Source organism: Vulpes vulpes, chromosome 11 (assembly GCF_048418805.1).
Source record: "Vulpes vulpes isolate BD-2025 chromosome 11, VulVul3, whole genome shotgun sequence".
Classification (NCBI taxonomy): domain Eukaryota; kingdom Metazoa; phylum Chordata; class Mammalia; order Carnivora; family Canidae; genus Vulpes; species Vulpes vulpes.
The window spans coordinates 26737079-26759148 of record NC_132790.1 but is presented as its reverse complement, the minus strand read 5'-3'; the positions used below and the strand labels follow the sequence as shown (position 1 = coordinate 26759148).

At 50.7% G+C, this 22070-nt stretch overlaps 1 protein-coding gene across 11 annotated transcripts in view; it reads left to right on the top strand.

Annotated features, from left to right (window-relative positions):
- The window catches only part of ARRB1 (arrestin beta 1), a 77147-nt gene extending 58291 nt beyond the window's left edge, over positions 1-18856 (top strand). For 3 of the 11 annotated variants that reach the window (XM_026010461.2, XM_026010462.2, XM_026010459.2), the window contains exons 7-16: positions 246-313; positions 2468-2603; positions 3497-3581; positions 4035-4107; positions 4928-5065; positions 6239-6322; positions 7572-7595; positions 10349-10419; positions 11292-11343; positions 12683-18856. In XM_026010461.2, coding sequence (XP_025866246.1) covers positions 246-313; positions 2468-2603; positions 3497-3581; positions 4035-4107; positions 4928-5065; positions 6239-6322; positions 7572-7595; positions 10349-10419; positions 11292-11343; positions 12683-12794 — 843 coding nt within the window. In that variant the 3' untranslated portion in view covers positions 12795-18856. Of the gene's footprint in view, positions 1-245; positions 314-2467; positions 2604-3496; positions 3582-4034; positions 4108-4927; positions 5066-6238; positions 6323-7571; positions 7596-10348; positions 10420-11291; positions 11344-11501 lie in introns of all 11 variants that reach the window. The other 8 variants (XM_072725941.1, XM_072725942.1, XM_026010460.2 and 5 more) reach the window with 3 other exon arrangements.
- The last annotated feature ends 3214 nt before the right edge of the window (positions 18857-22070 follow it).

The following is a 22070-nucleotide window of genomic DNA, read 5'->3' as shown; positions in this document are numbered from 1 at the left end:
CAGTGTTGGCGGAGCTAGAGGAGCTCTGTGGGAAGGCCAGGTGGCCAGGTGGCCAGGTGGGGGCGGGGGGGGGGGGGGCGCAGCACAGCACTGGGGCTGAGGCCGATCACAGGGTCCTGAATCAGGCTGAGGGGCGGTTGGCCTGTGAGAGTTTGCTATTCCCCTCCAGGGTCTTGGTTTGTAAAATAAGAGGGTGGGATGGCTGTGCTGTCGGGACCCTGTGGTCAGCAGCCCCTTCTCCTCAGGCCTGTGGTGTGGACTACGAGGTCAAAGCCTTCTGTGCCGAGAACCTAGAGGAAAAGATCCACAAGCGGTGAGAAGGGCACAGCTTCCGGTGGGTGTGGGCTGCCTACTGGCAGAGGGAGGGAGACAGGACCAGCAAAGTCAGAGAAGAGATAAGTAACAATACCTGGAAGTGTGTGAGGAGGGGCCGCATATTCCAGCCCCAGGAACTCCAAGAAGGGCCCTCTGGAAGGCTGGCAAGTCCTGGAGGGGTTCCTGGAGGAGGTGGCTCGACTGTCTGGGGCTTAGGGCTCAGGCCTCAGGATTTCTCCCTTTACAATGCTGAACCTGCCTCCTCCATCACCCTGCTTCAAGTCTTGCCCCATGAGACTGCATGTTTTTATTTTATTTTGGAAAGAAACACAAAATTCGGATCATTTAAAAGAGTGAGCAAGAGTTTTTTCCAGCCACCCTGGACCCCCACTTCCTACTTCTCCTGGGAAGCCATCAGCAGCAAGTGGTAGTGGGGGCGGCGGTGGGGTGTGGGATGGGTCAGCCCACGTGTCAGAAGAGGTAGTGTTCTCCTGGAGAGGCACAGCCCTGGGCAGATGGTCCAGGCTGGCAGCTGGAAACAGCTGGGCCTGACTTCTGAGATGGACTGCCCAGCCCTGCTCTCGTGCCTGTTCCTCCTCAAGGCAGGCCCTGCCCTGTCTTCTGGCGAGGAGGCGAGGCTGGCCTCAGCCCCCCACTCTGATGCACCCTGCCTCCCCAGGCAGCGGCCCGAGTTCCTACCCGAGCCTGGCTGAGGGTGGCTGAGGGAGGGCACTGCGGCTTCTTAGGGAGTGGGCTGAGTTTGCCACCTGGCGGCTGAAGAGCGTATTGAGCATCTCCGTCTCCAGCCCAGGCAACTCCAAGGTGTGGGGAGATGGGACCCTTCTCCCTGGCTTCTCTGTCTTCCTTTTCTTCTTCAGACCTGAGACCAGGGGAAAGATAGGGGGTCATGGGTTTTTGAAGGGGGCCTGACCAGAGCAAGGAAGAGGAACAACACTGAGGGCCACTGCCTTCACCCTACGCCAGTGTGACATTTTAAGTCCACATCAGAGATACTACTGATAATGATATAGCAGCTATCGTTTATGAAGGGCCTATTAAGGACCAGACACTATTCAGGGTGGTGAACATGTAGGAACTAATTTAATCCTCTCAGCAACCCTGGGAGGTAGGTGTTGCTACTGTTGCCATTTTACAGATGAGGAAACTGAGACCCAGGGGTGAATTTTCTCAAGGGCATATAGTTAGTAAGGGGCAAGCTCAGACCTTCAGCCTGGCTGTCTGGTTCTAGGGGGTGCAGGTGAGAAATGGGGATGCTGGCACACCCAGCACACCGCAGGCACTGTCTCACCAGATCCCGTCCCCTCCCGATCCTTGTGTCCTCGTTTCTTCCCTAAGCCCCTGTCCCTTTCACTGAGTCCCATCTCATCTCTGGGCCTCCATCTATTCACTGGGTTCCCATCCTTGTCACTGGCCTACATCCCCCTGACTGAATCCACACCCCCTCACTGAACCCCATCACCTCTCTGAGCCCCCACCTTTTCATGGGGTCCCTCTGCAGATTTTGATTTAATAGATATTTGGAAGGCATTTGTTATATGGCAGGCACTATCATAGATGTTGAAAACACAGCAGTGAACAATTGAGATAAAAATTTCGCTCCTTAAGGAGCTTACACTATTAAGTAACGAAAGGGATGTGGGAAGTGAAACATAATTCCTTTCTTGCCATCCTGCTGGCTGCCAAGGCACAGATCCACATGAGGGACTGCCATGGGGTGGTTCAGCTCCGATGGTGTGGGAGTTAAGACCGGGACAAGATCAAGTGAGCTGATCCAGGAAGGTTTCCTGGAAGAGGAGGTATTTAGCTGGGTCCTGAAGAAGGAAACAAATGAGGGTAGAAGCAGGAAGAGAGTATTGCAGGTGGGGGTCCAGTGCAAGCAAAGCTGCAGAGACAGGACGAGATGAACCACTGAGGATGATCGTGAGGAAGTGGGGGTGGCTGCGTACACAATGGGGGAGGATGGAGTGGGGCCAGGTGGTGACAAGGCCTCCGTGTCCACCTCTGCAGTTTGGTCTGGATTCTAATGCCGGGGGAGCCATGGCAGTCTCCTGAAGAGGAAAGGGAGGGTTACGAGGAAGGAGGATGGAGGCAGGTGACTCTGGCTATCTTTTGCTCTGCGCATCTCCATTAGGAATTCTGTGCGCCTGGTGATCAGGAAGGTTCAGTATGCCCCAGAGAGGCCTGGCCCCCAGCCCACAGCTGAGACCACAAGGCAGTTCCTCATGTCGGACAAGCCCTTGCATCTAGAAGCTTCCCTGGATAAGGAGGTAGGAGGCTTAGACTTGGCAGGGGGTGGGGGCTGTTCTCCTGGGGCTGGGACATCCCATCCCAGTTCTCTCATGGTCACCAGGGCTCCTGGGGTAGGTAAGAGCTTCTGCCCCCAGTCCTAAGACCATAGGGTTCAGGGAATCTGAGACATCCCTTAGGGGGCTGTGGGGAAGCCTGTGGGGGCCTAAAGGAATGGCAGAGTGGGGCATGAGCCTGAGGGATACAATCGACTTTAGAAGTCAGCGTGCCTCCTCAAGGGACCTGAGTCCTGGCCGTCTTCCTGCACCCCGTCCCCCTCTTAATGTGTGGGCACTGCCTCTCTCTCTCTCTCTCTCTCTCTCTCTCTCTGTGGATAGCTGAGGGCAAGTGTTGGCCACAGATTTGAGTTGAGGTCCTTCAGTGAGGATTCAGAGCCGGTTCCCTTGGTGAGCAGGCCCATCTTTCCCTACCTCTCTCTCCTGCTTCTTCTAGGCCCTCCTGTGTCTAGAATTCCTGGCATCCCAAGCCAGCAGGGACTTGATACATCACCTAGTCCAAGTCCTCCAGATGGGGGGAAGCCGAGGCTTAGCCAACCTGTCCAAGGTCACACCGAGTTCATCCTCTTTATCATTATTATAATTAGTGTTCTCATTATTTCTGGTCACCAAGTCCAGACTAGAGCCCAGGAATATCACCTTCTAATTCAATTATCTTTCAAAATCCTGACAAAGAACTGGTCTAACATGCCCAGTGACTTAGCATCAGTGGGAAGTGGCTGATGAACTTGAGGCCAACGTCAGAGTGGCCAAAGTCTGGGGAACCCTAGGATATATGATGGGGCCTCTTCTCCCTCCATCTTTCTGGAGCTTTAGTATCCTCTGGTCCAACCCTTCTCTCTTCTTCTGCCTCCCAGATCTATTACCATGGAGAACCCATCAGCGTTAATGTCCACGTCACCAACAACACCAACAAGACAGTGAAGAAGATCAAGATCTCGGGTACCCCGGGTGGAAGGCCACCCCATGGGGCCAGCAAGAGGGAACTCTCCCAAGGGTTGGGGGTGGCTGAAGGTTCTCCCCTTGTTAACAGCCTTGTAGATAACTATTGGCCCGCAGGAAAGCCCAGGGCCTACTCTAGGCCAAAGGGAAAGGCTTTTGAGGCTAGTAACACAGGCTGCTCATTGGCCAGGTAATGAGTTTACTGTTTAAGTCACCTACCCTCGAAGTTCCCTGGGTTCTGGGCAAAGCTGTCCCTGAGGGAGACGTTTGGTGATGGAAGGGAACAGGTGTGTTCGGGCTACCCTTTGTGTGGAAGATGGGGGTGGTCTCTTGAACAATCTCCCAGTACACTCTAGCCATTCTTGGGGCTGAACATCCCCAACTCAAGGGAGCCTGGGATGCCCGGGAGCTGCAGTCCTGGCTCACACCACCTTGTCTCCCTCTCCCTCTCAGTGCGCCAGTATGCGGACATCTGCCTTTTTAACACAGCCCAGTACAAGTGCCCTGTGGCCATGGAAGAGGCTGAGTAAGTGAGCACAAGCCCATCCTTGGATGTGTGGGTGGGGAAATGAGAAGCCCTGGCTGTAGTTACAGATGCAGATGGTTCTTTTCCACCTGACAGAGGGCTGGATCTCAGACTTCCTTGTCGCTCAGAGTAGATCATCCCAAATAGCCTTTTAAGAAAACACCTGCTTGGTTTAGCTACAAGAAAATACATGCCATAGTCAAGGGACAGACCCATTAAAACTAGAATGACCAAATGAGACCTAATGAATCAAAGGGAACTGGGGTTGTAATTACGCTGTACCAGAAACCTAGGTTGAAGGACATACTTTGCTCTGAGCTTCCTAGCAGCCAAGACAAAGAGGGCAAGGTAGTAGGTACACAGTATTTCTTGTCTGATAAGAGAATAATCCAACTTACTGGGTAAAAGGGGTTGTATGTGGGAGGGTAGAGAATAATTATATTTTAAAAATCTAGGCTTGAGGACAGCTACTCTGGTTGAGCATGGAATTTTGTCTCAAGTTTGTTAGCGGCTAAGGCAAGAGATCTCAGATGAAACATCTTTTCTTACCTAAAGGAAGTAGTTACTCTCATTGGAAGACACATCTGTGTGTTTTTTTTTTTTTTTCCTGGCCCTGCCTCCTCTGGGGAGGCAAGTGCATTTCATATAATTTTTCATGTATGTGTGTGTTTCTTTACATATAATGACAATGTATTTTGGAAAGTTAAAAACATGTTTTAAATGTTACTATATGGTTTTTGATATGTTCTGACTGGGCTGGGGGTGATGGCTGGGGGTTGGCCCTGGGGGCTGTGTCCACACCTGCCTCCCTTCTTCCCAGTGACACAGTGGCGCCCAGTTCAACATTCTGCAAGGTCTATACCCTGACCCCCTTCCTGGCCAACAACCGAGAGAAGCGGGGTCTCGCCCTGGACGGGAAGCTCAAGCATGAAGACACGAACCTGGCCTCCAGCACCTTGTGAGGATCTGCTTGCCCCACCCCTGACCCCAGGGGGCCCACACCCACCTTTCCTTTTTCCCACTAGTGCCAGTACATGGTATGGTTACCCTCTCCCCAGGCATTGTCCCTGGTCCATCTTAGGAGCTTGAATTGTCCTCTTACTCCCACCCCTATCCAGGGGTGACCCAGAGAGCAAGACGGGCCCCTAGACCCTGCTTCCTTTGTAAGTGCTGGGCTCTGCTGGCTTGCCCAGGGGAGGGCAACCTGGAGAGGCTTCTTGCAAAAGGCAGCAGCTCCTGACCTCGTGTCTTCAATCAGATGGGGTGTGTCCCTGAGACAGAGCAAGGCTGGAAGGAAAGGAGTGACTCCAGCACAAGAGGATGAATCAGGAGTGGGAGTGGGGAGTCTGGGGAGATGTGGACAGTGAGCAGGGCTAGACCAGATGTCAGTGTGCCCCTCAAAGGCAGGGATCCCTGGGCCGTATGATCACTCCTGCCTCATGGTCATCACTGACTCTGAGGCTACCCTGCTCTGGTGGAGGCCTGGCGTGTGGGGAACTCGCCTTATCCTGGCCGTTGAGGCCTGGCCCTCCAGTAGGGCTTTGGCCTGCCTCTGCAACACCCCTACTCCTGACTTCCAACATGGATCCTCTGCTCCAGACACACAGTTGTCCACATGGACATGCTGGCCACTTGCCTCCAAGCCTTTGCCCTCTTCTTCCACCCTGGCTCAAATCCTGTCTTCAAGACTTGGTAGAGGGGCCACCTCCTGCATGTCTTCCCCAATACCTCCTCCCCTGCCTTGCCAACCTCCCTCTCCCTCCCTGAACCCGCTGTCTGGCCCTTTGTGCCACACAGATTGCTGGGCAGCAAAAGAAGCAGAGTCCATCCAACCAGGGGTAGAAAGAGCCCAGCCCTCACCATGCTGGTGGGACTCAGGCCCAGGGAGGAAGGGGGCTATCAGGTGTGCACAGAGAGGGAGTTTCACAGCTGGACATGGGACCCAGGGCTCCAGTTCCCACCCACTTAGGGCAAAGCCTACCTTTCTCATATACTGGGTTCTGTTTGCACCTAGTGGCAGAGTGGCCAAGGAGAGGGACGGTTGGCTACCGCCCCCACTGCACCCAACCCCTGCCATGTCTCTTCCACCCAGCGATCGTCCATGAACCTGCTTCCCTCTGTTACCTTGCAGGTTGAGGGAAGGAGCCAACCGGGAGATCCTGGGCATCATTGTTTCCTACAAAGTGAAAGTGAAGCTGGTGGTATCTCGGGGCGGGTGAGTGTTCTAGCCCAGCTCAAGACTCCTAAGTGCAGAAGGGGTGTCCCAGACCACCCGCAGCCCACTGCCCCAGTCTACCTGTTTGCCGGACCTTTTAGCTGCATCCACCAAGAGGGTAAACCAAGAAGACGACTTCCGGTTCCGTCTTCCTCCTTCATGCTCCTTTCCTCCTCCTCTGCCCTCTTTCCATGTTTCTATTTTCCTCCTCCCCCTCCTCCTCTTTCCTATCCCTTTCTGGGCCCATGGGGTTGTTGAGGGGGTGGGGGACGCTTCCTCAGAGTCTGTGCTGTGGGGTCTCCAGATGGTTCTTTCCCCTCATTGCATCTTGGGGCACAGTAAGATGCTCATGCCCATGCTGATCTGCTGAGGAAATGGCTGAAGGGGCTCAGAATCCCAGAGGTGGATTGGGAGTGTTCTGACTCTCCCATTTTATAGATGGGGAAGTAGAGGCCCAAACTGTTCTCCAAACATTTCCTGAAATCTCCTCCCTTAACATCAGGTCATAGGCTGGGTGCTGGGGTCACTGCAGTGGACCGGACATATTCTCTGCCCTGGAGCACAATCTCTGCTCCACCCCCAAAGGTGGAGGCTCTAATAGAACAACTTTTCCCCACAGGTCAGGCCTGTATGTTCTTATAAACCTAGAATGAGGATCTCTAATTTGTCACAGGGCTTTTTGTCTGATTCATAAATTGCTATGAAAGGTTTGCAAGCTAATAATATTAGACATTAGAATAATGCCTTGTGTAGGTGGCAGTAGCTAATACTGACCACATACTATAAGGATGTCTCAGAATTGCAAACCCCAAATCTCATGTCCTGTGAGTCTGCAGGGCCCCCAGTCTGCCTCAGGCTCTTCCTTGAGAAATCCTCGGTGAATCCCAAATTGATTTCTCGTGTCATCAGAGAGGACCCCTGCCCCCACCACCACCACCTCCACCGGGGGCAAGAAGCACAGGGGTTGGTTTTCATGTTTCCTTTGCAGAGGAGGATCCTGGGGTCTCAGCACGGCCTCCTGTGAGGGGTTTTGGCTGAATAGGGCCTGGATTTCAGTCCCTCAGGCAAGACTAATGACATTTCTGTATATCTCTGAAAGAGGTCACAGCCATGCAGTGGTGGGTGGGAGTGCGTCTCAGGGTGTCCCCTACCTGTGCAGGCAGCAAGGTGGTGAATGAACCTGCTTTCTGTTTTCTTCCTTTCTGAACTCTCTCCTGACCACCTCTCCCGCCTCCTCTGACCCACCCAGCCTGTTGGGAGACCTTGCATCCAGGTAAAGTCCCTGCCTTCAACCTGATTCATCCACCTTCCCGGAGGGTCCAGAGACCACTGGGCTCACTGACTGTCCAGAACTGTAGGGCACTGGGTTGGAAAGAATCTTAGCAGTCACTTTTTTTTTTTTTTTAAGATTTTATTTATTTATTTGTTTGTTTGTTTGTTTGTTTATTTATTTATTTGACATACACAGAGAGAGGCAGAGACACAGGTTCCCTGCAGGGAGCACAACACAGGACTCGATCCCTGGACCCTGGGATCATGCCCTGAGCCTAACTAAGGCAGACTCTCAACCACTGAGCCACCCAGGCGTCCCAGCAGTCACTTTTGATTGCCAGGCTCAGGCATGTGCTGGGACTAGTATCCTCTCCAAAGGCATGAGGGAGATGCAGTTTCTCCTTTATTATTTTTTTAAATATTTTACATATTTATTCATGAGAGACACAGAGAGAGGCAGAGGGAGAAGCAGGCTCCCCGCGAGGAGCCTGATGGGGGACTCGATCTCAGGACCCTGGGAGGACAACCTGACCAAAGTCAGACACTCAACCACTGAGCCACCCAGGTGTCCCCAGTGTTTCCTTTAAAAAACCTTGCTCTGTTTTTTCATCCCACCCAAGTGACAGGAAACTTTGCCAACAGCAAAGTCAGCTTCATTAAGCCAGGGGGTTGGGGGGGTGGGGAGAATAGTTCCCCCCGCCAAAGTCTAATGTTTTGGAGAAATGCTGGCTTCATGGCTTCCAAACTTGTACACTAATGAAAATTAACTGCTGGCCATGTGTTGCTAAGGAGAGGTCCTGTGGAGATCTGCTCTTGTAGACAAGACTCCTTGTAGCCAGCTAGATCCAGGCACGTTCCAAAAAAGGCTTGTGCCGCACATGCAGTGGTGTTTTGCCCCCTCCTGTCACAAGATGGCAGTATTGTTCATCCCCAAAAATCAGTCTATTTGGAGAGGTGAAATTAATTCAATTTAGTTCAATTCAGTATAATCCAATAAAGATGTCCTGAACCCAGATTTGTGCCTAGCCTTGTGCTACATGCTGAGGTTCCAGGGAGGACTCAGGCCTACCCCCTGCCCTTGATCACTATCACTCATGGCCCGTTGGAGGGTTAATGTCCAGATCTTCCATCCATATTCCATATGGCTTTCCTGAAGGCTGGCATGCTCACTCTTCCATTCTGTTAGCTCACCCTTCCAGGTGAACCTGGAAAAGCAATCCCCTTAGGAAGCAAAAAGAAAAAAAAAGCCAGATAATTTCAGTAGCCTATGGATCTTCCTTGTCCCGATTGAGGGGAAGTAATGATTGATTCTGGCAGGTGCAAATTTCACAGTTCAATCAAACCTTTTACCTACCTCATCTCCAAGAAGTTCTAGTGGTTCTAAGAAGGTAAGCATTGTTTTCTCCTGTTTTCCAGATGAGCTCAGTAGGAGACTTGAAGATGTAAATACCACCCCCCACCCCCCCCCACAGTGCTGGGCCTGACAATGGACCTTTCTGGTCATACAGCTTCTGCCCCTGCCTGCTCTGTTCCCCTCTCCCTTCCTCCCTGCCAGAGGGGCCCTGGGCAGCAATGCCAGTAAAATGAGGCTGTGCCTGGAGGTGCTTGCAGTCGGCAAGGCCTCCTAGGTGACACTACCTCAAGCTGAGAGGAGGAGCTTGCGTAGCTGCTTCTGGAGGAGTAGAGAGCAGAGGATGGGTAGGAATCACCTCCTCAATTCAGAGCTGTTATCACTCCGTAGCTGAGGATGTGACTTATGGAGTCAGAATCCTATATCTCACTTCCAAAAAAAAAAAAAAAAAAAAGGAAAGAAAAGAAAAGAATCCCATCTTTCACTTTCAATTAAATAGTTTCAATAGTTCACTTTCAAGTAATAGGCCCTTGAAAAAAAAAGTTCTGCGGCCTTGTGTAATATATTTCTCCTCCTGTGCCTCAGTTTCCTTATCTGTACATTTGGTATAATGGGATTGTTGTGGAGATTAAATGAGCTACTCTGTAATAATCCTTAGCACAGAGTCTGCACCATGTGTCTGCTCCTATTATTATTTTGTTCCTCAGGGCCAAGGGGAGGGAAGTCCTGGTCAGAAGCACCTGGTGGTGTCAGCACCTCTCCTATTCCCCATCACCCGACTCTCCATCCCTACAGGGCTTCAAGGAAGGCTTAATGCACAGTGTAGAGAGCCTTGGGGCCCAGGCCCATACAACTTGAACTTAATTAAACTAACCTCAGCAGTGCATCATCCAGGTGGCAGGGGGCTAGGGCCCCTGGAGCACTTTAGAAGAGCCTCAAGGGGATGTTAGAAGGTGGGACTGAGGAGGTGGGAGGAGGGAGGGACCTGTTCCAGACAGGAGGTTGGGAAGGCAGTGTTAGGAAAGGCTGGACTGGCTGTGACAATTTGAGGCTTGCAGAGTCCCAGGGCACCTCTGGAGCCACTGAGGGACCAAAGGACACACTGCCCTAGGCAATCCTTTTCCCACCCCTAGGCCTCCTCTCCGCTCATGAGAATCCAGGGATCCTAATCAGGAAAAGGGAGATTTCTTCTTTTTGGAGCCAGCAGGAAAGGTCTTCTAATTCACGCCTAGAGGGAGTAAGGTTCCGACAGTGGCAGAACTGGAGCCTCAGTCCAGATTTCCTGCCTCCACCGAGAGCTTGCTCCTCTGACCATAAAACCCCAGTCCTCAAACTGATGGGGCATTGTGTTTTCTAGCCCGAGACTGAGCTAGAGGCTTACCAGGTCTGGGTCTTTGTTTCAGTGACGTGGCCGTGGAACTGCCCTTCACCCTAATGCACCCCAAGCCCAAAGAGGAACCTCCACATCGTGAAGGTAGGCAGGATCTGTGGGTCACTGAAGTGGGAGTTTCCGAATTGCCTACCCCATTCTCCACCAGCTGCTGTCTCTCCCCATCACCCCATCTCACTCTGGGTTAGCCATCAGCCCAGGGTCACCCTTTTTCCTCAGCTCCCCAGGATCTTTTGTGAAGCCCACACTCTTCTGTTTGCACCTGACTCCCCCCAAAGACAGAGAGGTCTGACTCCTTTCTCCTTGGGGATGGAAGTTGGGAGTGGAGGGGGCTCACTGGCCATACTTGGAGCTCTTGTCTTGCATCCAGGCATAGGGAAAGGGGCTGCACAGATAAGATGGCTCCTGGACACACCTTAATGATTCTTTCAAGTGATACCAGATTGGCCACATTTCCTTATGTCTAAGACTGTTTGAGTTGAAAGAGACAACTCTATAGTATGTACCACAAAGAAGGAAAAGCGTTCTCACGATTAAACAATGGAATGCCATTGATTCTAAAACACACCCAAAGTTTGGAGAGGTGAAAATGTGAAGAAGAAGAAAAAAAAAAAAACGGTTGTCTTAACACTAAATGAAAGTCATGTATTTAAGAAAAGAATCTAAGTCATGCAGGAGACATGCCAAAGGAGCAGGGTCCAGAGGTTTTTCTGTTCTTCTGGAGCTGCTAGGCCCCCCACCCCCCACCCCCGGGCGGCGGAGGGGGGGGTTCCTTGGACCCTCCCTGGACGGGATGGTTTGAGGGTGTTTTCCAGACCAGGGACCAAGCCTTCTTCCCCACTTCCCCTCTTCCTTAGGCCTCCCCCATCTTAGCCTGGTTACCCTAAGGTGGGGGCCAGTGCCCACCTGCCCCCATGCCCCACTAACACGTGGCCGTCTGCCCACCCTGTGTTTAGTTCCAGAGAACGAGGCGCCAGTAGATACCAATCTCATAGAACTTGACACAAAGTAAGCCAAACCCTGCCTGCAGAGGTCTGGGGCTTGGGGGTGGGGTGCCTGGGGCGGTGGGCGGGGCGACGGGGTCATTTGCATATATACTTATTAACCCCTGAGGAACAGCTGGTCTAACCCCGTCTGCTGAGAGCTGCCTCTGCTCGCCTCTTCAGCAACCTGCTTGCCTGCATGTGATTTGAAGGACCCTCCGTGCCTGTTCCTCTTCCTCCTGCCTTGGCGGGGTCTGTCTTCCTCCCTCGTCCTTGCACGTCCGTCCGTCAGTCCGTTCGTCCATCCACAGCGCCTGCTCGGCTCTCACAGGGCTGGTTTGGTTCGGGCCCTTGGCTGGGCTCTCCTGCGCAGCCCGCGCCCAGCCAGTGGAATCAGGCTGTGGGGGTGGGGATGGTTCTGGGGGCTCTTGCTGCTTCTGACTCCTGAGGACTGATCCGGATTTCCCTGCCATCAAAGGCCATCGCCTCACCGGACAGTTGCCAGAGGCTGGAGGACCTAGGCCGACATCATGAACCACCTCCAAAACCAAGCAGCTTTCTCTCTGCAGCTCCAAATCCACCCTTTCCTTGTCCCCCAGGAGAAATTTGGGATATGGGGGTCTCAAGTCATGCCGTGAGGACCCCTCATGTGGCTGGCTGAATTCTGTGGGGCTGGGGCTTGGGTGGGTGGGCCTAAGCATACATGTTATGTGATAGAACAGAACTCACTGTTCTTAGAAGCAGTCCTGAGTCCTGAAACCCCATTCAGGCACCCCCTTTCCTCACCCACCCTTCCTCTGCCTCACTATTTAGATTTGCTACCCCCAGGCCCCCTCCTATCCAACATCCTTCAGGATAGAGTATGAGCTGACTGCTCCCTGGAGAAAGGACATTCATGGTTTTCTCTCCCACTAAGATGAGCCCAAGCCTTCCTGTGCTCCCTGAGGGTAGTTCTTTGGGTGGGTGGTAGGGTTTCTTGGGCCTCTTCTGCGGGATTCAGAATATGCTATGAAACTACTGGTGGCCGGGCCTCTCACAGCAGGCATAAATTCTTCCTCTGTTCCAGCCTGGCCACACTGGCCTCCACCCCCATTTGATATCTCCCCCACCCCCAAATCCTTAAGAACTGGGTCACTTGCCAGCCCTTAGGCATGAAAGTCAAACTCATGCATCCCTCTGGTATTTCCACAACTAGCTGGAGTCCAGACGCAACTGGTCCGTTGGTCACTGATGTGCCAGCCTGGCAGGCCTTTCTGCCCAAGGTCAACCCCAGGGGCCAGCCTCTAAGTCCTATCTGACCTTCTGGAGAGGCCTACTCTCCCTGCCTTGCAAACACACCCCATTTTCCTTGTCTTTCCCACCAGCGATGACGACATTGTGTTTGAGGACTTTGCCCGCCAGAGGCTGAAAGGCGTGAAGGACGACAAGGAGGAAGAGGAGGATGGTACTGGCTCACCACAGCTCAACAACAGATAGACTGGGGCTGGCCCTCCCTCTGGGCAGCTCCACGGCCGCTCTCATGCACTAGGATGCTTACTCGTCTTCTTCCTGTCCTCGTTCCCTCTCCCCTTGTTCTTCTAGTTTCTACCAGGGGGCCCAGTGGTCTTCTGGGTTACGGTGGTGAACCTCTGGCCTCAGGATTGGCCCATCACCGTGGTGTCAGGGCCACATGGGCCACCTTCAACCCTCTCACCCCTCTCATGGGTCACCCCTCCAGGCCTCCTCCCTTTTCCTGCTGACTCCAGAAAGGCCATCCTGGCTTTGGCCTTGGGATTTGACTTGGGATGGGGAGCAGAATGGGGAGGGTGGGGCAGAGAGCTCAAGACATGTGAGGAGATGGCCACGGTCCCAGGTGGCTGGCACATCTCTGGCAGCTAAAAGATGACCGTGCCAAGGGCTACCCTCTTCTGGCTAGGAGGGGCACACCTGTGGATAGGGTCTCAATACTTTTTTGGCATTTGGATCTACCAAACGCCTCTCCCCTTCCACCCCTCTGTCCCCATCCTGTGTCCCTCTGTGTCTGCCAGTGACATTGGTGAAGGTTCACGGACCTCAGGAGTAGAGAAAAGCTACTGGACTGCCATTCTTACCAGCAGTTACCCAGTCTAAGGCAAGCTGTGTGAACTAGCCCGTCTAATTCAGTACTATCAGGATGGAATGTCCTAGCTACCTTGTAGCTTCTGTGTGTGTCCTATCTGTACACATGCATAGAGAGACAAGGGAGGGGTCTTCACAAAGCACTACCTGGTGGCATAGTGAGTCCACACTCCTGAGGAGGTTTCCGGAAAGGTGGCTCTGAAAGCTGGGATTAGGGGCAAGAAGGTGAGGATCTGCTCTTCTCTCCTTTGCAGATGTAAGAGCAAACAGTGATCCCATGGGAAGTAAGGCTGGAGGTCCAGATGGGGCTGGGGACACCCATATCCTACTACCTCCCCTTGCAGTTTTCCACAGCTGGGCTGGGCTGGCCCTGCAGGCTGGGAGAGAGTGCTCGAGGCCACCATGCCCACAGTCAGGGCCTCCTCCCCCAGGAGGCAGCATGGTCCATTGATATTCCTCACCTAAAAGGAAGGGGGCTGCTGGGTAGCCAGGAACCCTTCATTTCCTTGGGGAGTTGATGATTCCCCCACACACCGTGCATCCCCCCGCCACCCACCACCAGTAGCTCCCAGTGCCATGGATACCCAGTACCCATTAACTGGTGTTGCTGTGATTGGGACCTGGGGCATTTTTAGGCAATAAGGCAGGCAGATAATGAGGTAGAAATTGATAAAAGGTATTTGTTCTTGTTTGGCCTTTGACACCCACTTACTGTGTGACCTTGGACAAGTTCCTTTCTCCTTCTGGGCCTCAGTTCTTCACCTAGAAGACCAAAGGGTTTGACCAGATGATCACAAAGGGACCTCCCAGCTCTGGCCTCCAAGAATATGTAAACCTCAAAGTTTCTGGTATGACTGGTAGAGCCAGATCCAGACCATTGACTCTGGTCTGTCTGCTTCCAGGGGTGATTTATTGGGCCCCAGAGGTAGCAGGGCCATGGGGAGCTCCTAGCCCACCCCTTCCCAGGCCCTTCTTGGGCCCCTGGAAGGTCCTCTGATGTCAAGCTGTGACCATAGCTAGCATGAGCTGTTTGGCCCTAGGGCCTGAATATTCTAGAAGACCAAGCTTGCATTTGCTTTGACAGGGCCTTTGGGTACCTCACAGCTCCCTGTGGATGCAGACTCCCTGAGGTTTACCTTATACCCAAGTGAATATATTGCTTAGTGGGGGGGGGGGGGGGGGTGTCTCTCCTCCATCTCTGCTCCCGTTTATCTCTGTCCCATACTTGCCTGATAAAGAAGACAACAAAATTTTATTATGTAAGTTGGGACTCAGCCCTCTTCAGTCCAGCCCCTCCTGGGGTGGGCAGTGTCACCATTATCTATGGTGAGAATACCCAGTTCACAAGCCTGGCACTGCATCCCAGCGCTTCCTCTCCTGAATCTCATGAAAACTCGATTCTAGGGAGCCCTACCCCATGTCAGGGCCAAGGCAGCTTGGTGCAGCCATATACTATCCTGGCCAGCTCTGGGTGCCCCAGGCATCCAGCCCCTACCAGAGCTTGCTTGCAGTTACACCTCATCAGATGGCTGAAGAGTTGACAAAGGGCTGGAACAACACATGCCAAGCACTGCTCTCCAGTGGCTTCCTCTGGAACCTTTGAGGCTGGGGTGAGACCCTTTAGGATTTGAGATGATCACTCCCTTCCATCCCTTCCTTCATGCCTCACCCATGCACATGATAGATTTGTCAGCCTGTTTTCTTAAGCTTCTTCACCTCAATATCACACTCACCCTTCTGGGTTTGTCCCAGTGTTTGGCTGAAATTTCTCCACCTGCAGGAAGTATTAGAGCTCCACCTAGACTTTTACCTTTGGGGCCCAGGGCTGCAGAAGGGCAGCCCTTGACCTCAGGAAGCTCATGGTCAGGTGAAAGTTATAGGGGGAAGTCATGGGGGCCACTACATTCAGGGCTCCTTGGCTGCTGCTAGTCCATATAGTGCCTTGATGTGAATTAGAAGCAGTGCACCTTCCAGGTGGACCGGCCCATGTTGGAATGCACAGCTTTGTGATGGTGCATGGGCTGGAGTTTAGCCCCACTTACCCTAGCCAGTGCAACACAAGCTGGAGTGTTTCCTTGGGCCTCTTCCTGGGAGAAGGACACAGAGCATCTTTCAGAGCTTCTGATTGGCTCCAGACCCCACTCTGCCTGCAGCCCACAACTATGACCAAGTCCTTCTATGCAGGGCCCCTCTCCATCTGGAGTCAGCCTGTCTAGAGTCAGGTGAGACCTTGGAGTGAGATTGGGGGTGAAGGAGCCCCACTGGGCCCCAGGCACCAGCCCATAGTTTTGGCTCTGTGCTGACCACACTGGTACCTTCCAGTGGGCCATGTAGGTGGCATATAGAGAGCAGTCTGGGCAGGAAGGAAGAGCATGGTCCAGGGTGAAAATCTACAAGCAGAGGCCGGCTGGACTTTCTCAGCATTTCACCCATGAGAAGGGTTAGGCCCCATGAAGAGAAGAACTGAATTACTCAGTTGGACTCCATGGGCTGTCTCAGCCTCAAAGCACAGAGGGTGAGAGTGGGCACACTGGGGGCTGGTTTTAGCTCGGCTCATTGCTGACAAGCTGGTTCCCATGTGGTGCCGCGAAAAGCATGCTGGCCTGGAAGTCCACACTGCCTCCGGTCCAGTTGTCCCCAACCAGCTGAGTAGCCTTGAGCAAGTCACTCAACCTCTTGGGCTCAGTTTCCCTAACTATAAAATGGGACAGTAATCCCTTCTCACCTGACTCAAGGCGCTTGAAGCCCAGATGAGATGAAAGTCAGCTCTGTAAGTTGCAGATGGCTGCACAGACTGTGGTCCTACCACTGCAGGGCAATAGCCCAGGGTCACACAGGAAGATCACTGCGGGCTGAGTCCTCCTCCCACCAGTCTTCATCTCTTGCCCCCTTCTCTCTTAGGCAGATGTCAACCAGAAGGAGATGCAGTCAGTTTGGGTTTGGTGACAGAGCTGAGAGAAAAATGCAGACACTATTCAGGAATGCCTTACCCATAGAGAGTGGTCCCAGCAATCATGACAGAGAGACAAGCCATGGAGATTGCCAGGGATTGGGCTGGTGGGCATCCTGGACCCTCCCAGTCCTGGCACCACTCCCATCTCCCAGTTTTTTGATCCCACAGAGGCCAGAAAGCCTTGGCTCTGATCCCAGATTAGGGAGAGCCACTCACCTCCAGGCCCAGGGAGGGCCAAACCACTATTCCATCAAAGAACCCCAAGGGTGAGGTGGAATAGAAATTGCCCTTTATAGTGGAAGGCCTCCTCCATCACAGCTACCAATACACCTTGATGACGCTTGGGAGGCATTTGGGCCCAGGGAAAACCCAGGCCCCTTACCCTGCTGACCTGTTCCCCAGTGGTTCCAGTGTCCCACAAAGACAGCTTCTCCTGCCAGTGACTGGGGACGGAACATTCTTCACCCATCCCAGAGGAAGGCATTGGCCCCAATCTTGAACTATTATAGGGTCTTACAGGCATAGGCCTATATCTCTTCTGTTTTTCTTTTTAAAGTCGACAAGGACCAAAACACACTCTATCTTGACCTACATGCATAAGCCTGCATCGAGCAGTTTGATGGCATCTTGCCATCTTTGTCCAGGCAGGTCTACTGCTTCTGTCCTCCCTCCAGGACTGAGATGGCCTACCTGTGGGGCAGGATCCCCACCTCTTCCACTCCCCTGCAGAGTTCCTGCACTGTGGCTTCAAAGAGAGGCCCATCAAAGGGGGGGCACCCCTGTCCCCCAGGAATCTCCTCCAACTCTTCACTCTGAAAGGGGAGTCAAAGCACAGGTCCCCAGGACCCATGACCTACAGATACTCTGATATAGTGGTTTTCAAACCAGGTGCTGTGGAACTCCTGGGTTTCACAGAGCTTCACCAGGGGCTGCTAAAGTGGGAAGATGGGGGTGGAGGCAAAGGCGAGGTCTCCAGCTCTCCCCCATCCCCACTTCCACCAGGACAACTCTGCTTTCATCTGTCTTGCCTATTGAGGTTACACCTTCAAACTTTGGAAGAAAAGCTTCATCAAACCACCATTCTGAGGTTTGATCTTCAACCAGCAAGCACAGGTTCTCTTCTTGCTTTTCATGTTGGAATGGCTCTAGCATTCCAATACAAAGTGTCTTTGTATTGGAACTTGGGTTGCAACCCAGGCCCAAGCACTTGCTTACACACACACACACACACACACACACACACACACACACGATGGTTTTGTGGCATACCCACTCTGAAGCTCTGGCCTGGGTTTTGATTTGGGCAAGGGCCTGGTGCTCAGTGAGGATGGGTCTTGCCTTGATATCAGCCCATTCAGTGTGGGGGACTGTGGAACAAGGAAATAGGCCCAGCCCCTACCCCACAGCTTGTGTCTGCACCCCACTCCCCTGGCCCAGGCCTAAGGGACACATGGGAGAAGGAGAAACTAGACTCAGGTTCTTCTTTACGTGTAGCCAGATGGATGGACGTCTGGGTTTTTCCAAAAGAAATGTTGAGGGAGGACTTTATGCCAGAGGTCCCTCCATAAGGACATAGTCCCTCTAGAGACTTTTAAGTGGCAAGTTTCCCTTGACCGATTCTAATAGGATTCTATTCCCACATCAGTGGACAAGCAAGTGTAGGGGCAACAGAAAGGTGCCTGAAGAGATGCTACGGTCTCCCACTCACAGTCTCCCACATTCTCTGCCAACCTGCCCCTCTGCACGAGTTCCCCACAAGAGCTGACCAAGGGGTGGCACATTGGGGAGACCTGGACTAGCCTTTGACAGGGGATCCTGCTTGGCCTCCTCCCACTGAGGGCATTCTAGGTGGAAATACGAGGCTCAGGGCACAGCAGACCAAGTGGCATGGGAGAAAGAGTCCTAAGTACAGTCTGAGTATGCCCCTGGGAACCTCCACTGAACTCAATTTCCCCATGTGTAAGATGGGGCTCGTGCCAGGCCCTGCTCACCTCACAGGTTACTGCAAGGGGAGGTCATGGGAAGTATGATAGGTGGTATCATACAAGAATGATGAATGAAGTAGGAGTCACACAAACTTGGGGTGTAGTCATGGCCTGCACGGTAAATCAGCAAGTACTTGAGAGAATGAGTATGGGAGGTGCCATCTTCCTGGGGCATCTCTGCTCAGAGTTAAGGTCTAGCCACAGATGCCATGGGAGACCAGTCTCTTGCTACCCAATGGGAGCCAGCATTCAGCTTGGCACAGTGACTATGGATCCTGGACGCAGGGAGTGACAGGTGGCTGGGACAGGTCTCCAGGTCCGTAGCCCTTCTGTTAAGTGATTATTTTGTGACACCCTCTTTCCTGGGCCACCTGCCAGGTTTATCTGTTGTACCTGTGGCATTCCTTATTATGTCAGATAAGTTATTACAGTTTATTCAACTCTAACAGGACAAATGAACAAGAGAACCATAAATAGGAGACCATTAAAGGTCTTTTGTGACAGATGCTGGATGTGCAATCATTTCTGTCTCATTAGCTCACGGCAAGACATAGATCAGCAAATCCTCTCCCTACTGCCTTGGAATGTTGGGCAGGACCTGTGGATGGGTCAGGTGTTTTCTTCCTTCTCCCTGGCCCCAACTCCAACCTGGTTCCTGCACCCCCTTCTGGAAACTGCCAAAGAGCTTTCTCTTCCTCCCTCTGCCATTTACCAGTCTTCTGGCCTTGGAGAAGTCGCCAGACCTCTCAGGCATCACTGGATCCCATGACCCCTGGTTTGTTCCTCAGGTAAAGCCATCCTATCTTCTCTTTGGCACCACCAACCACTTCAGCCAGAATCCTGCCCCAGTCCCAGCCACTGGTCTTATTCAGTTCTCATCTCCTGCTCTGCTGGGTCTCCCTGAAGTCACTTCACTTTTCCATAATTTACCCACTGCCTGTTCCAAAAAGGAAGGAGTGGGGATATATGTAAGGAAGATTCAAAGTTCTAAATGATAATATTCTGTATTAACAAAAGGGACATTCCAATGAATGTAAGATGACTTTTCTAGAAAATTGATTATGTATGAAAAATAATTTTTTTACATTCCTTTAAAATAATGTGTAACTTAGATCAAAGCATTGCCCTTCTGGTTGACCAGAAGGTGGTCTCTTTCCTCTGATGCTCCCTTTAGGCCACAGAAGGTAGTGGGAAGACGCTGACATCTGAATTAGGAGACATCAGCTGGGGCTTTCATTCTGCCTTCCTACGTGGTCTGTATCAGTCTGGGTTCAGAGAAATGGCCTATGCTCATATTTCAATAGCAGGGATTTTATTGATGAAGCTGGTTATAATGTCGCAAGAGTTAAAAGGGGAAGTGGGATGTGAGGCAACCCAGAGATTAGGTGCAACCAGAAACCACTACCACCTGTAGGGTGAAAGGACAGGGAGAGGAGTTACCAAGCTGAGGAACTAGCAACACAGAGGAAGAGGGTATCTGAGGAATTCAGACCACAGGAGAAACACATCTGTTGCTGGCGATGCTAGCCAAAGCAGAGAGTGGTAGAAACACTGGTTTCTCCTCTCTTCCTGCCCTCCCCCTTGCCCCCTGACTTCATGCCTATGCCTACCCTTAGCAGAATCCAATTAAAAGCCTTTTTTCAAGGAATCTTGGGAAATGTGATTTGCAAGGGTTGGTGCCCTGCAATACGGAGCAGAAGGTCAAAGGATTAGATCTGAGACCAAACAGACAAATCACCAGCTCTTCCTCAATCTTTTCATCCAAAAAATAAAAATAATCATATTGGCCTGGATACCACAATTGAGGAGTGCCCTGATGTCTAAACGGGACCGTAAATGTGGGGGAAGTATTTGTTTTTGAAGCAAAATCTGATAGAACTGAACAGAGAAATATACAAATCCACAACACTCCTCTCTCAGTGATCAGTAGAGCAAGAAGACAGAAAATTAGTAAGGATATAGAAGACCTGAACATTATCAATTAACTTGACTTAATTGATATTAATAAAATATTTCACCTCAAAACAATAAAATGTGCATTATTTTCAAGTACACATGGAATATTCACCAAGAAAGACCATTTTCTGGGCCTAAAAATGCCTTAACAAATTTAAAAGAATTTAAATAATAAAAAATATGTTTTCAGACCATAACAATTCAACTAAAAATTAATAATAGAAAACTATCTGGAAAATTTATGTACTTGGAAAATTTTTAAAAGATTTTATTTATTCATTTATTCATTCATGAGAGACACACGGAAAGAGACACAGACACAGGCAGAGGGAGAAGCAGGCTCCATGCAGGGAGCCCGACATGGAACTCAATCCCGGGTCTCCAGGATCAGGCCCTGAGCTGAAGGCGGCGCTAAACCACTGAGCCACCCAGGCTGCTCCTATGTACTTGGAAATTAAGCAACCTCATACATAAATCAAAAAGAAAACCATGTAGAAAATTAGAAAATATTCTGAATTAAATAAAAATGAAAACAAAAATAGGTAAACTTATGGGATGCTGCTAAATTATTTCAATAGATTCAGAAGTAGCATTTGACAAAATTCAATATTTATTCTTGATTAAAAAGAAAAAAAAAACCCAAAGCCTTAGTGAACTTTCTTAATCTAATATGGGGCATCTACAAAAAACACTACAGTTAACACGTACTAAATGGTGAAATGGTATGGTAGTGGTGAATCATTTTCTTCTAAGATTGGGAACAAGACCAGGATGACTGTTCCCACCCCTCCTATTTAACATCCTACTAAAAGTCCTAGCCAATATAATGAGGCAAGAAAAAGATATAAAAGTCCTACTGATTGTAAAGAAAGAAAGAAAATGGTCTCTATTCACAGACAACATGATTATTTACATAGAAAAATCCCTGAAAGAAATCTACCCTGAAAAGGTACTAGAACTAATGAATGAGTCTATATAGGTTGCAAGATACATGATCAATACACAAAAATCAATTGTACTTATGAATAGTAACATCATATTGAAATGTAGACAGACCCAAATAAAAAATAACACCAAATAAAAAGATAACACCATTTACAACAGCACAAAAATGGAAATACTTAGGTATAAATATAACAAAATATGTGCATAATCTCTATGCACATCTCTAAAGCACAAAATATCGATAAATCAAAGAAGACCTAAAAAAATTGAGACATTTACCATGTTCATGGATTGGAAGATTCAACACTTGTTAAGATACAATTCTCTCCAAACTGACTATAGATTCAATCCAATCCAAATCAGGATCCCTGCAAGATTTTTTTTTTTTTTTTTTTTGCCGATATAGACAAGCTGATTCTAAAATTTATATGGAGAGGTAAAGAAATGCAGAAAGAGACCTGCATTATGTACTGCCAATTGATGGTGGCCTTAATCATTGTCTTTTCAATAAATAGTGCTGGTGAAGATGTGGAGACTGGAACACTAATACACTGCTGGTGGGAATACAAATTGTACGGACACTTTGGAAAACAGTCTGGCAGTTTCTTATAAATTTAAACATACTTACCTATGACTTAGATGTTCTATTCCCCCAAAGAAATGAAAAGTTATATTCTCACAAAAACCTGTATGTAAACACTAATAATGGCTTTATTGTAAAAAACTGGTGGGACATCTGGGTGGCTCAGTTGATTAAGCTTTAGCCTTCTGCTCAGGTCATGATCCTGGAGTCTTGGGATCGAGCCCCACGTCGGG